Source organism: Gymnoscopelus microlampas (assembly GCF_963454915.1).
Source record: "Gymnoscopelus microlampas genome assembly, chromosome: 24".
NCBI classification, from domain to species: Eukaryota; Metazoa; Chordata; class Actinopteri; order Myctophiformes; family Myctophidae; genus Gymnoscopelus; species Gymnoscopelus microlampas.
In genome coordinates, this window is record NC_139961.1 from 14,549,978 (window position 1) to 14,565,151 (window position 15,174).

At 41.8% G+C, this 15,174-nt stretch overlaps 1 protein-coding gene across 1 annotated transcript; it reads left to right on the plus strand.

Annotated features, from left to right (window-relative positions):
- Positions 1–9,348: 9,348 nt before the first annotated feature.
- On the plus strand, positions 9,349–10,815 carry LOC311040559 (EF-hand domain-containing protein 1-like; the record flags this gene model as incomplete). The annotated part of the gene is made up of 1 exon (XM_084050890.1): positions 9,349–10,815. One exon carries the CDS (start codon positions 9,349–9,351, stop codon positions 10,813–10,815), a length of 1,467 nt encoding a protein of 488 aa, XP_083907016.1.
- Between the last annotated feature and the right edge of the window lie 4,359 nt (positions 10,816–15,174).

The window sequence follows — 15,174 nt, forward strand, 5'->3', positions numbered from 1 at the left end:
ACCTAGCTCTGAGATGGAATTTGATGACCTTAGTCATAAAAGCCTCCTCTAGGCTAGGATCAAAGGAGCATGCACACACACGCTATTATTATTATTCGTCAGAAATTACTAAACAGCACGTGGTAAAGACATTAGAGCTAAAAAGAAAATTAAATTAACACAACAAAGTCCTGGGGACTTCCATTGTGGTCCCCCCCCCACACACACACACACGCACGCACGCACGCACGCACGCACGCACGCACGCACGCACGCACGCACGCACGCACACACACACACACACACACACACACACACACACACACACACACACACACACACACACACACACACACACACACACAGTTTGAGTAGCCTACTCTGTTCTGCACTGGAGAGACTCATGTTAAGGTTGAAGATAATGGTGATTTATGGGTTTGTGTGTTGCGTAGCAAAGAGCTATACGTGTCTCGACATGAGGTCGCTCATGGATCTTCTACTATCTGATTTGAAAAACGCTCCTCTGTTGAAACAGCAAGCCATAATAAGCAAGCAGCTTCATGCCACACAGACACACAACAGCCTCTACCCGAGTCTGCAGGTTCATTGTGAGCTCACTAAGGCAAGCGCACTACGATGCTATCCATAACAATGTTATCCTCACTAATTATTATCCTTTATTTATTCATTCTGTCTGTTTTTGGCACCTATACAAAGTCCTTCATACTTTTAGTTAGAAACTCTGTTCCAGCTCTAATTCAGCTTGCTTAGGACATTACTAAGCTATTACTTTATGCTTTGATATCTTTTGTTTGAGATTATGTCATTTTTAATGGCAAAAAAAAAGGAGGTTTCAATTGGAAAATGCCATTTAACTACAGTGGCGTCGGATGAAATAAAAAAACGTTGACACATTTTTGTAAAGTCTCTAGTCCCGGGAATCTTTACACTAGTTATATTCTAGAGACCAATTAATTGTTTACTAACATTGAGACTGGATGCGCAGGTGATTGTTTCACGCAATCAATTTCCAACCTGTTGTTTCGGGGTGCGCTAGTTTCAGCACACCCCAACCCCCTCGTGTGTGTTGGCTAGTGTGGCACGTCCTGGCGAGACCTGATAGAATGGGTTTCATTTAGCGCATACTGGTTGCACGCATACTGGTTCTTATCAGTGTGACGTCGTCTGTTAAAGGGGAAATCCACCCATTTTCAATATTTAACTATGTCATTAATATAGCATAAAGGAGTTGTGTGGAAATAAGAAAAAAGTTCCCCCCTTTTCTTTTTGCCTTGAACTGGAGGATTGATTGTGAGTTTAACATTGCAAATTACAACGTGATGACTCATCATGTTGTAATTTGCAATGTTAAACCCACAATCAATCCTCCAGTTCAAGGCAACACAGAAAGGGGGGAACTTTTTTCTTATTTCCACACAACTCCTTTATGCTATATTAATGACATAGTTAAATATTGAAAATGGGTGGATTTCCCCTTTAAGGGGTCTATACATCAAAACGTTCATGGATCAGCTGGTTTCGAAAGACGTGATTAAGCTGCTCTCATGACCTTTGGGACCATGGCCGGCCTTCTTTAGTTAGCCTGAGAAAGTAGGATGTACACCCGCTCCGTTTGCACATCCTTCCCTTCAAGGAGCCTCCCTTCCCTGACTCTGTAATGTAAGCTCAGGGGTTTCACTGCCAGAGGCTTTACTGTATTGTTTGGTATGGTATGACCAGTGGCGGCCTGGCGGGCATCCAGGGCAATCAAGCTGTGGCACACAGTGGTGGAAAAAGTACTCAAATTCTTTACTTAAGTAAAAGTACCAATACTGCAATATAAAAATACTCTGTTACAAGTAAAAGTCCAGAAGTAAAAATTGACTTGAGTAAAAGTACAAAAGTATTGGCATCAAAATGTACTTAAAGTACCAAAAGTAAAAGTACTAAATATTTGAAAATAGCCGATCTACAAGCTCACAACGCGTCGCGATGCGACGCGCTGTGAGCTTGTAGATCGGCTATTTTCAAATAGCCTAGGTATAAAATAGGCTTAAAGTGGTTAATGTATGTTTCATTATATCATAATTTATATCTGAAAAGTAACTAGTAACTAAAGTTTTCAAGTAAATGTAGTGGAGTAAAAGTACAACATTTGCCCCTGAGATGTAGTGGAGTAGAAGTAAAAGTATTGGATATTGGAAATACTCAAGTAAAGTACAAATACCTCCAAATTGTACTTAAGCAAGTGTACTTACAGTAGTTACTTTCCACCACTGGTGGAAGTGAGGGGCTATAACAGGCTATTCCTGTTATAGGGTATAGAGGGGCTACAGCAGGAAATGAAACGTCTGAGAAGATGTTTTCCGCGTGGAAAAGTTGCCGTGTGGATCCGCCATGCGGATGCCTGTTGTTTTGTTATGTTCCTCCTACTGTTCTGCAGACAGAGGACAGTGTTTGTCACTGTCGCGTCCTCCTTCCTGACAGCTAGGGGACAGAGACAGACACACATGTCACTGGCCCACCTCAGGGAATAGCAGAACAGTGGTAGAAAAAAAGCACTCAAATTCTTTACTTAAAGGAGACACACCATGAATTTAAAAAAAAATATTTGATATTTAATATCATATGGTGTATGTCCCTCAAACCATTTTCAAAAGGTTAGAGCCTAAATCAACACTCAGATATACTCATCCCAAGTCAATTCTCTCAGGCTTATAAAGCACTTTCAGCTGCAATACCAAAACGTCCTGTTGGGCAGAGGGGTGCTGTACTGCGGTACTGAGCAATTCTGTCTGTCAAAATACATGGGCAGAAAATTTGGTGATGTAAGCAAACTTGCCATTCTGAGATGGCCTGTTTAGACACGCCCATTCTGAAAATCTCTGAAATGAGAATGAATGACTGAATGTTAGAAAAAAAAAATTGGGGGTACAAGAGACACTGGGGAGCCCAAAAAATACCCCCCCCCCCAAAAAAAAAAGTGAAATTCATGGTGTGTCTCCTTTAAGTAAAAGGATCAATACTGCAATGTAGAAAGTCAGGTGTTGTACTTGAGTAAAAGCACAAAATAATTGGCATCAAAATATACTTATTTACAAGCTCACTGGTAGATCTGCTATTCTTTTTCTTCATATTTTTTTTTAAATGTACTTACTTACTTTACACCACTGGTGGTATAGCTACTGATCTGGGGCTGACACCTGGAACCACCTCACACTAAGTTCAAACTTAGCCTAGTTATAGCTTAAATGGCCTTTTAAAAGCTTGAGTTCAGTTGTTTAATGCTGTGTGCATCCACAGCCTCATCTGATCCGTAAAATAAACAACACACGCCCTGCCACAGCTGCGTATAGAGCTGCAATTATGTCAGACAAGCGTGCAAATATTTGGTACACACAGCAGACGGAATAGCCTTTGGCAAATAACCTTTGGCAAACATCCATGTCACCCAATAAATAAATAAAAAACACATACGTACTGACAAGATACAAATAATAATATGATCTAGAACTTCATATTCAAAATATGCTACTCCAATCTAATTCAACAGAAAAGGCAATAACGTGAGAACAGATAAAAACACATCATCTTGGGCTAAAGCAGCACTAAGTAACTTTCCTTTTCTACCCCGGATTTGAACCTGCGGTTTCCTGCTTAAGTGCTGACATTTTTACCATTGAGCTAATAGAGCCGGCATGCTTGCTCAGGGGATAAATTGAATCTTGACATCATCATCATCATCATAACCTTTATTTATGCTCAGAAATACAATCGAGGGGCAGGCTCTCATTTTCAATGTAGCCCGAGAATGTATCTCAACACTTGTGTGTCAAAACACCATAATACACAAGTAATATAATCACACTTGACAATACAAATAAATGAATAAATAATCCAACAACCAAGGTTTGTCACTGGGGACATCGGGCATAAATGCTGTTCTGAAAACAGCTTCAACTATTGGTTGATAAGGCATATTGACACATACTGAGCAATACCATGTAGATGACTTCAGTAGCATGGCAAGGCCCTTATTTAACTGTTTTTATATAGAGATTGCGATTCACAAAACCAGAGGGTTTTTTATTGGGCTACTCCATTATTCCAGTGCCAATCATAAGAAAGGAGCCATTTCAGAAGTTCCAATCTTCTTTCATGGTCAAGGGATAAAGTGTTTCTGTCGCCGGCGTTATTGTCTCCGCCAGGCCGAAAGGATGGCGAGAGAGTATGTTTTACCCCCTGTCCGTCCGTCCGTCTGTGTGTCCGTGTGTGTGTCCGTCCGTCCGTCCGTCTGTGAGCAGCTAATCTCTGGCACCGTTGGCTTGATCGCAGCGAAACTGTGCACACACACTTTGTTTGCACACTCTCTAGAGGCCAAGGAAAAACCTTTGCCCTGCATTTTTCACATTTGCCTTTTATAGCGCCACCAGGAGGCCGTCTAAAGTAAAATCCATTTTTTGATATTAAGCCTTCAGATTTTATCCAAATTTCACGCAAATCGGTACACATGATCTCTATAGTCATGTGATCAAGACGGATCTCTTTGATTTCTCATATTCCATCCTGATTGGCTAAGATTGACATCTAAACTTTGCAGGAGTGGCCTGTTTTGAACAAAATGCCGCAAATCATGAACCCAGCGTCCGATTGCGGTGAAACTTTGCACACACATTCGCACTTTGTTGAGGAACAAATGCCACCCTTTTAACATTGCCCTATTATAGCGCCACCAGGAGGCAGATTTTTGCAACACTTTTCTTTTTTATATTACTCCAACACATTTTGTCCAAACATCATGCAAATCGGTACATATTATCTCTGTAGTCAAGTGATCAAGATGGTTCCATCCAATTTTTCCTATTCCATCCTGATTGGCGAATTCCGAACATTGCTGGCCCACAACAACCTACCTGACCTGGCGGAGACCTGTGCTCCGAGGAGCACTTTTTCTAGTTTTCCACTCAATACACTTCGGTGCGGAAAGCTCACATAATCCCTTAGAATTGGCATCCCCTCACGATAGGCATTAGTGGTGTCAATGCAACAAAGGACTTGATGTGACTTTATTATGAGTAATAACTTCTCAGCATGTGATATCTTGCTTTCTTTGGTGTCTGCTTATATAGGACTTTATAGGACTTTCACATAATCTGTTAAATGGGGGATGGAATATTATGCCATCTCGTGTGGGGTTTGAAAGTGAACATTTGAGGGTTAGATATCAAGCGTCTTCAAGAATAAAATCTTAAAACACTCCACATGTTAGATTAACATATTGTATAACAATGTTTTCTGCCTGCGTGAATGCAGTTTTTCCCACTTTTCTTGATTGGTGATGACTAATTTCCTCTGCCTATCAGAGATCAAAGGAGCCCATAAGTAGTGTGTGTCAGTGGTAACGTTGCCAGTTTACAGTTTGAAGCCCGTCTGTTGTTCAATAATTAACACCAGAAGACACTGTCTTTATAGAAACCACACGCCATGGCAACATGACAACTTGAATTTGCACTTCATGAAAAGCTCTCTCTGATCATCTTTCCTGTTGTGAACAGTGGTAGAAAGTAACTAAGTACACTTACTCAAGGTACTTTTACTTCTACTCCATTACACCTCAGAGGCAAATATTGTACTTTTACTCCACTACAATTATTTGAAAACCTATACTTTGCAGATATAATACATTACTTCAGCCCTATTTTAGGCCATTTGAAAATAGCTAATATGTATAACAACATGTGATGTGACGCGTTGTGAGCTTGTAGATCTGCTATTTTCAAACGTTTTAGTACTTTCACTTTTGGTACTTTAAGTACATTTTGATACCAATACTTGTGTACTTTCACTCAAGTAAATGTTTCATTCAAGTGCTTTTCACAGAGTATTTCTACGACGCAATATTGATACTTCTACTTAAGTAAAAAATGTGAGAACGTTTTCCACCACTGGCTGTGAAGCATGTAAATCCCAAAGCCTGCAGACACTTTACATTTCTTCCAAAGTGAGCAGGCCAATTTGCAACAAGTTGAGACTTCATGTTCACTAGCAGGGATTCCATATTATGCACACGATGCCTCGAATGGGTGATAACCTTGTGAACTCAATAAACTGTGTAGAGTTTCCTGAAGGAAGGAAGGATGGGATCTGTGCCTGTCTGCGTCTGCCATGGCACGCCTCGGGAGCAGTGTTGCCAGCAGATTCTGTGAGAGAAACAAGCAACCAGGTCTAGGACAACCAGCCCAAAAGAAGCGTCTATGGGGCCACATGAGCACTTTAACGTATACATCAGCTATTTGAAAATAGCAGATCTACAAGCTCACAACGCGTCGCGAAGCGGCGCGTTGTGAGCTTGTAGATCTGCTATTTTCAAACAAAATCTTGCGGGGAAATTTTAATAAGCAGATCTGGCAACCCTGTTTGGGAGACCACCACCACCATTAAGACACACAAACCTGTCAACGCTGGTGCCTGACAAATGGAGCTCTGGGAAACAACGCCAGGATTGTTAGAGACGAGTTTGTGCGTGTTCAGGGTGATATGACATCCCCATTACCACAGATAGACCCAGACATATTTACATCCTTGACAGCTAATACACCAGACGTTGTTGTGGTTGATGAAGAGTCCAGAGAGGCGTCTGTTTTAGAGATAGCATGCACCTTTGACCTTATAGCCTAGAGGAGGTCATTAAATAGCAACCACTCCTACATACCATCTCAGAGCTGGGTTATAGGTGCAGACTATTTGTTTTTATATTTGGCAGCCTGGGACATTATACCCACAGACTGGTTGTTAGAGGGTTCCAACAGCTTAGGATGGCCAAAAAGGAGGCAAAAAGGCTGGCAAAGTATTGTGTGCTATAATTGGCAGCCGCCTTATATGGCGGAGACGCTGTTACTTATACCCATAGAGTACAGAGTGACATGCCTATTGTATCATGAAAACATATGCCATGATTTTGTCAATGTAACCCTACTGCACCTATAATATGTGTGTCCCTGTATGTATTCTACTTTATGTGGACATAAATAAATACATACATAAATTAATGGTTAAAAGTGCGCGTGTGTGTGTGTGTGTGTGTGTGTGTGTGTGTGTGTGTGTGTGTGTGTGTGTGTGTGTGTGTGTGTGTGTGTGTGTGTGTGTGTGTGTGTGTGTGTGTTCACACTTCTAATTGATCCCCTCTGCAGTGAGTGCTAGAGACGCGTGCCTTTTAAGTCTTACCTCAGTTGCGGCCTGCTCACTCCTCATGCATTGAAGGAAGCATGCATGAGCTCAGTCCGGGTCTTTCCCCAGGCTGGCAGAGGGAGAGTAGTGCCCATGATGACAGCTTATAGGCAATTGGCACTGCAGGGTGAAAAAAAAACATGGGTTACAAAAATCGTGGGATTAAAGTAAAAATTAAAAAAATAGTACTGATGCCATAGACGGGCCTCCAAGTACAATGATAAGGGTTAGGTAATGTACTTGCAAGTACTCTGGCAATGGGTACAACGGGTATTGCATAACCCCATGCATTACCAACAGGCATCGCCCTAGTATTAAAATACACACCAACATCTTAATATAGACGTCATGTAGGCCTGTTTGATCGTGGTAGATATATTTCCCCCACAAATGCAACATGTTATTTATTGCATTGGTTCTCAAAGTGGTGTCCGAGGACCCCCAGGGGTCCATGGGGGGTTCTAGGGGTCCCCAGCAAAATGTGTTAATATAGCATCACAATAATTTTAACCACTTTAACCTTTTATACTTTGGCTATTCAAAAATAGCAGATATACAGGCTCATAGTGCGGCACCGAGTGCCGCGCTATGAGCTTGTAGATCTGCTATTTTTGAAAAAATCGTGACAATTTCTGCAAACCTTTGTATAAATATTCTTTAAAGGGAACATTTGTAACTCAAATTTGCTTCTGGGGGGTGCCCGGAACAAATATTTTGAAATGGGGGTCCGCGGCCAAATACATATCATTTTGGGGGTCCTTGACATGAAAAAGTTTGAGAACCACTGATTTATTGCGTCTCTTGCCTCTGTCACTGATCCTATCTGCCTCTGAAAGTAGGCCACGGAGGGTCAGCTGTCGCCTATGGGCATTTTACACACAGAGAAGGCAAAACTAACTGTTTATGTTCTTAAGAAATTAATAAACATTATCCCTGTATAAGTGATAATTGTAGATATAAATTATAAACGGAAACATTCCCCCCTCAACCCCCCCATGGGGAGCGAGAGGCCTTGACCGTTTAGTCAAGAATGTCAAAAATGTTTAACAAATACTTGCTTTCATCTACTTTATCTCTTCCTGCGTACGTGTGGTCAATGTCCAACTTACAGTTATCTGTTAGGCTACCCTGTAACTTCAACAATGTCTGATAAACATATTTGTGTTTGTATGTGTATGTGTATGTGTGTGTGTGTGTGTGTGTGTGTGTGTGTGTGTGTGTGTGTGTGTGTGTGTGTGTGTGTGTGTGTGTGTGTGTGCGCGTGTGTGTGTGTGTGTGTGTGTGTGTGTGTGTGTGTGTGTGTGTGTGTGTGTGTGTGTGTGTGTGTGTGTGTGTGTGTGTTTGTGTGTGTGTGTGTGTGTGTGTGTGTGTGTGTGTGTGTGTGTGTGTTTATCACACTTCTAATTGATCCCCAGTGGTAGAGACACATGCTTTACAGCGGATCAGGCCATTTCCCAGAAATGATCCTCTGACACACAACTGAAAGTGAAAGTATATATACTATGCAGCTGTTCAGTGTCTGTACTAGTAGCTACACAACCCCATTAGTCAAACTAAACCCCCAGGCATGCGTTGACCTGCTTGTAGAACCACTACAGAAACGTAGAGACATATATACAAACACGAGTGAATCAACTAAACAGCATAGCAGTGTTCTCTCACAGCAGTGTGTGTGTGCAACAAGCTCACAACACTTGTAGATTGGGCTAATGATAAATATAATTAATCATCATTTAAAATATCATTGCTGTCGGGAAATCTTATCTCGTATCTCTGCAATTCCACCAAGGGTCGAAATGGACACTTACAGTGTACTCAGAGGCAGTAGAAATGGTAGCAACTGGTTCCATTTACTACATTTACTTTTACTTTACTTGAGTATTTCCAATTGTCAATACTTTTACTTCTAGACAGGTGTGTGGGAGGAAACACTTCCTGGCAACAGTTACTAAGCACGGATTGGTGGCTGGAAAGTGACATCAGCGCATACCCACTATTGGGCTTCTCTCAACAGAATGACGTCAGCAAAGTTCTACAGCCAAGAGTATAAAAAGACCCAGGCGAGGACTTTTGGCCCGATATATCTTTTTAATATCTTCAAGAACTTAAAAGTGTTGTAACTTAGATACCGTAAAAGCAGCCATGTCTAAAAATACCGAAACCAGCAATATGCTGTTTTCAGCTAACACCCCATGGCAACCGTTTTATGTGGCCTTAGACAAGAAGATTCTGCGTTTCTACGCCTACATCTATGAGGAAGTGAAGCACTCGCAGATGGAGAGCTACCGCGTGCGACCTGTGGTCATTTACTACTATCTGGAGGACGAGACCATGTACATCATCGAGCCACAGGTGGAAAACTCCGGACTGTGTCAGGGCAAGTTGACCAAGCGCCAGCGTCTGCCCAAGAACGAGTGGGGCGACTTCTACCACTGGAGCGACTTGAACATAGCCGTCGACATTACGGTGTACGGGGTCAAATACCGCATCACGCACTGTGACCTCTTCACGCAGAACTTCATGGAGAGCAAAGGCATAGCTTTGAACGACCCGGAGCCGACCCCGAGGGATCCTTACATCACACATCGTCTCCAACCAGAGCGTTGCTTTACCACACCGCCCGACTTTGACCGGTTGAAGCAGTTCCTCACGCTGGACCGCAAGGTATTGCGTTTCTTTGGCATGTGGCACTGCAGTGAAGTTCCGACTGAAGCCAGGCCCGTGACCATTCAGTATTACCTTGCAGATGACACGGTGGAGATCCTAGAGGTCCACGAGGAGAACTGCGGCCGAGACCCCTTCCCTGTCCTGTTGAAAAGGCAGAAGCTCCCCAAGGAGGTTAGACAATCTTTCCCCAGCTGTGTGCTGGAAGTCACCAAACGGGAAGTGGTTGAATATTTCACTCCCAAAGACTTCAAGGTCGGGGAGAAGGTGGAAATTCTGGGCCGTACCTTCACACTGTACAAATGTGATGACTTCACCAAGACCTTCTATGAGAAGAACTACCCGCGCATAAATCTAAGGCCCAAGGAAATGCCAGAGAAGAAGTTCGATGAAGTGTCGAGGGAGATTCCTAAGTACAACGGTTTCGGCTCACTCGAGGACACTATCGAGAACTGCCTGAATCCTCTATTCCCGAAGCGCCCCAAAAAGGACTACATTAAGATGATGGACATGGACAAGAAAGTGTTGCGCTACGTCGCCAGGCTGGACACCAAGAACGTCAACGACGAGGGTCGTTTCTTCATCCTGTCTTACTTCCTGGCCAACGACACGATCAACATTTACGAGCGGCCCATCCGCGGGATCGTCGGCGGCATGTTCCTGAGTAAGACGCGCATCCCCAAGCAAGGCAGCTCCGTGGAGAATCCTGTGTTCTACGGACCATGTGACTTTGCAATTGGATCTGTCGTGGACGTTTTCGGAAACCGCTTCATCCTGGAAGATGCTGACCTCTTTGTGCTGAAGTACATGGAAACCATCGCAGACCAGGTCCCCACTGAGACCCTGGACTCCTTGCGACGAAAGCTAGGCGGTCTGATGCCAGACAAAGTGATGGTTGCGGGAATGAATTGTGATGATGATGATGTACCACAGCTTTCATCATGATGCAACGATGTAGAGGACAATGCTATGTCACCCCATTGTCACCCCTCTTCTGCTTAGAAACATCAGAATGCTGTACTCCTCACTTCGTGCATTTAATAGAATAGATAGACTAGCATAAGCATTACCCATTGTACCCGTTGTTAGAGTACACTGTGCAGCACCCATCATAGTACTTGGAGGCCAGTCTATGACTGCAGTACGATGACGTTATATTTATGACATCAGCAATCTCCAAATATGGGCATTAATGGCACACAGACAGACAGACACAACCTCTGATCCGAATGGTTTCCCACTTGGCACTCCACTACTCTACTCTCTTGGGTGCTCGGTGATACACATGGCGAGTTTGAAGTCGATTGGTCAGACAGTTCTCGAGATGCAGTTACGTGGTGGGCGGACGCAGACATTTATGGATGGAGATTATAGACAATAGATATGACACAACAGCCAAGCAGTCTCTGTTCGGGGAATTTGGTTCACGACATCGTCCGAGAAAGACCAATTCCTCCTACAGATGGAGCAGATGGATGCAAAATAAAGAGCATGGCGATGCAAAGGGAACACTGGAGAAGGCAAGCGGAGCGCCTCAAGGAATAGATGTCGGATTACGAACAGCTAGCAGAACGCCGGATGGTGCAATCTGTGGACAGCATCGTGGAGAAGGAGAGGTATCGTGTGTGGAGACGACTATTCGAACATTTAAGGGCACTTCAAAGATGGGTGTTGAGGCACTTCAACAGTGCTGCTTATTTGTGATGGACATAAATCTCTCGATCATGCCCTCCAGGTGAAACTCCTCGCTGCCCCTGACTGTGTTAATGCATAGCTTATTATTATATATTTTTTGTTATATTTGTTGTACCTTTTTTATTAAGCACAAGGAAAATATACAGAAGAAGACAGGGAATAGATGTACAAAATGAAGGTAGAATGAGGAAATGATGCAATCAAGCAGCAAAGGAGCAATCATTATACCAAAAGTAATGCAAAGGCAATTATAGAGGCACATACTGTATGATCTTGTGGACGGTGGCCAAAATAGGCACCTGACAATTATTTTTTGTTTAGAAATAAAGGAGAAAGAGAACATGGATTTGGAAAGAGAACACTTTTCATCATGGGTGATGTTGAGGCATTTCAAGCTGTTGAGGGAAGCACTTATAGACTGCTGTTGATTCACAGAAATCTCCACTTGTATTATGCTCCCCTGGTGAAACTCCTCACTTTCCAGAGCCATGTGATATTTTTTTATAGTATTTTATTTGATTTTATTTCAAGTTATGTTTTAGATCTTTTTTTAAATTATTATTGAGCGCAAAGGAAAATATACAGAGCAAGAAACGGAATAGTATGAACGACCGAACTTTGATTCTGCCTATGCGGGCGGATTCTGGGCCAATGCTTTTCAATGGGAAAAAGCGTTGTCAGAATCCACCCACATAGGCAGAATTAAAGTTCGGCGTGTGACCGCACCCAACAACTGAATTGCTGCTGCAATCGAATGAAAATCATGCATAGGCATTACAGGCAAGTGGAGGGGGGAAATTCACATGAAAGTAATTATGAATTAGGATTTTTACTGGGTGACACTGAAGTGGGCAGCCGTCTAGAACAGCCTCATCTGTTTGTTTGTTTGTTTGTTTGTATGTATATACTATTATGTCCCTCAAATGTGTGTGTGTCCTCGTGTCCTTTGATCTCACAAACCACCACACTGATCAGTGCCAAATGTCTTGTGAGGGCTGCGGAATATAATATTTTTCACATTCTGTAAATATCTCACCTTTTTTCTGTGAATGTTTTTCCCATTTTGTGAGCTCCAAAGCTGTGCAAGACTTAAGTAATCAATGGGACATTGTAAATTTAACAACAGAGTTTTTTTTTTTTTACAGGAAAGTCATGCCGTTATTAGCCCCAGTCTTGTTTTTATTATCTCTGCCAGGCCGAAGGCAAGCGGGAGATTAAGATTTCACCCAGGTTTGTCTGTCCATTTGTCGGTCGGCCAAGGAAGCTACACAAGTTTTTCTTCACATTTTATATATGTTTTAAATTAGATAGATATTGTGTTTACCCTGTGATTAAGAATACTTTGTGTTGTTACAGTGATTAATACAGTATCTGGTGATCTACCTCCATCAACTTCAGAGATGCTAGTTTAGTTGATTATCATTATTTGTTTAATCTTATACACACTACCTACACATGTTCCCTGTCTGTTGTATTTGTTTGTTGGTATGCGTTTTATGTATATTTAGTTCCATATTCTACGATGTTTCTATCTTTAGTTAATTGCTAAGTGCCAGCACATGCAGTGCTGTTTAGTGCAGTGGCTTACCTGTGTTAATTACATTTTATTTGTGTGTGTGTGTGTGTGTGTGTGTGTGTGTGTGTGTGTTTATATGTGATCAGTACAGTATACAGACCGTACATTCATTTCTGTTTAATTTGTTTCAGACCACACACTTTCCAAAACAGAGAAGTATCTGTAGGCTGTCTGTTATCTAATTACTGGACATCCACCTTGCCTCAACCTTTGTATCCTGACTAACAGCCCAGGGCAATGGGGAGGTGATTTCTTAAATGTAATTTGGTACAAATGGCCTCGTTATTAAACCATTAAGATCTGAGGCCGATTCTACAAATGCTGAGAAATGTAGTTCTCAAAAGTTTTCCATGTCAAGAACCCCCAAATTGATATATAATCTGACCACGGACCCCCATCGGAAAATGTTTGTGCCAGAGGAGATTTGTTTTAAAAAAAAAATCAAAATTATTTAAAAAAAATCAAACACTTTCAACATTTTTCAAACATGTAAAAAAATAGCAGATGTACAAGCTCCCAGCGTGGTGATACATACACACGAAGTGATGCAAAAAAAGTACCTCAAACTTGTACTGAAGTACAGTACTTCAGTACATGTACTTAGTTACTTTCCACCACTGCATAAGTCTATATTTTAAGATAGGAATCCACAAATGAACATCAATTACAACACAAAGCTATTCAAATAGTTTATTTTAGACGAGAGAGAAGTCAGACACCACACATCCGAACGGAGCAGATGATTCACCGTCATTATTATTCTCATTTATTTCTGAATTTATTACATCCATTTCACACACACATGTACAAAGGTTTAAACCCCCAACACTATGCAAACGTGTGGTCCCAAATGTCGGGGGTCTTGTACCCAAACTAAACACTTAATTTCCTTCTAGCTTGCCACCAGAGAGTCACCCCACTGAAAATGTGAAAATGTGTGCAAATCTTTTGAATATATATATATTTTTAAAGCGAACATTTGTAACTCAAATCTTTGCTTCTGGGGGTCCTTGGAACTACATATTTTGAGATGGGGAGGGTGGGGGGGGAGGGGGGTCCGCGGCCAAATACATATCATTTTGGGTGGTCCTTGACATGAAACAATGAAAAAAAATCTGTTTTTGACCGCCGACCCCCCATCAAAATATGTTGTTCCAGGGACCACCCGCCAGAAGCAAAGATTTGAGTTAAAAAAGTTGTTTAAAAAAATAGATGAATTCCAAGATTTGCACAAAATGTTCAAGATTTTTCAAAAAATAGTAGATCTACAAGCTCATAGCGCGGCACTCGGTGCCGCGCAATGAGCTTGTAGATCTGCTGTTTTTGAATAGCCCGAAAGTATAAAATAATGGTTATATAGCTCAAATCTAAAATGACACACAAGACGCGTTCCCGCATTGAATGGGTTAATAAAGTATTAAATCAATCAATCAATCAATCAATCAATCAATCAATCAATCAATCAATACTGTCCTCTGGCCTCCATCAGAGTAAATGCGACGTGACCTCCACTTCATTCAGTCTTTGAGAGGTCAAACCTATACCAACCATCACAGCTGGTTGGAAGTCATGGATTACTGGGTGGGTTATTATGGACTGGGTAATCCCCCCCCCCCCCCCCCCCCAGCAGCTATAGGGCATAGCAGTTGCGGCCACTTCCTGGTTCCACTGCAAAATACTCAATGCATTTTTCCCATTGACATTTCCAAAAATATTCATATAAATTATTTTAAGCCTAGAATCAAGCCATCCAGGGTCCTGGTGAATCATGACCATAAAACGTTTGATTCAGTGAAAAAGCTTTTTTTGAAAACGGCAAAACAAAGGGTATTTATTAAATATAGTATATCATATAATTCAATATAAAATAAATAAAATAAAAATGATTCACCAGGACCCTGGATGGCTTGATTCTAGGCTTAAAATAATTTATATATATATTTTTGGAAATGTCAATGGGAAAAATGCATTGAGTATTTTGAAGTGGAACCAGGAAGTGGGCGGGAACTGCGATGCCCTATATCATTCCTCCT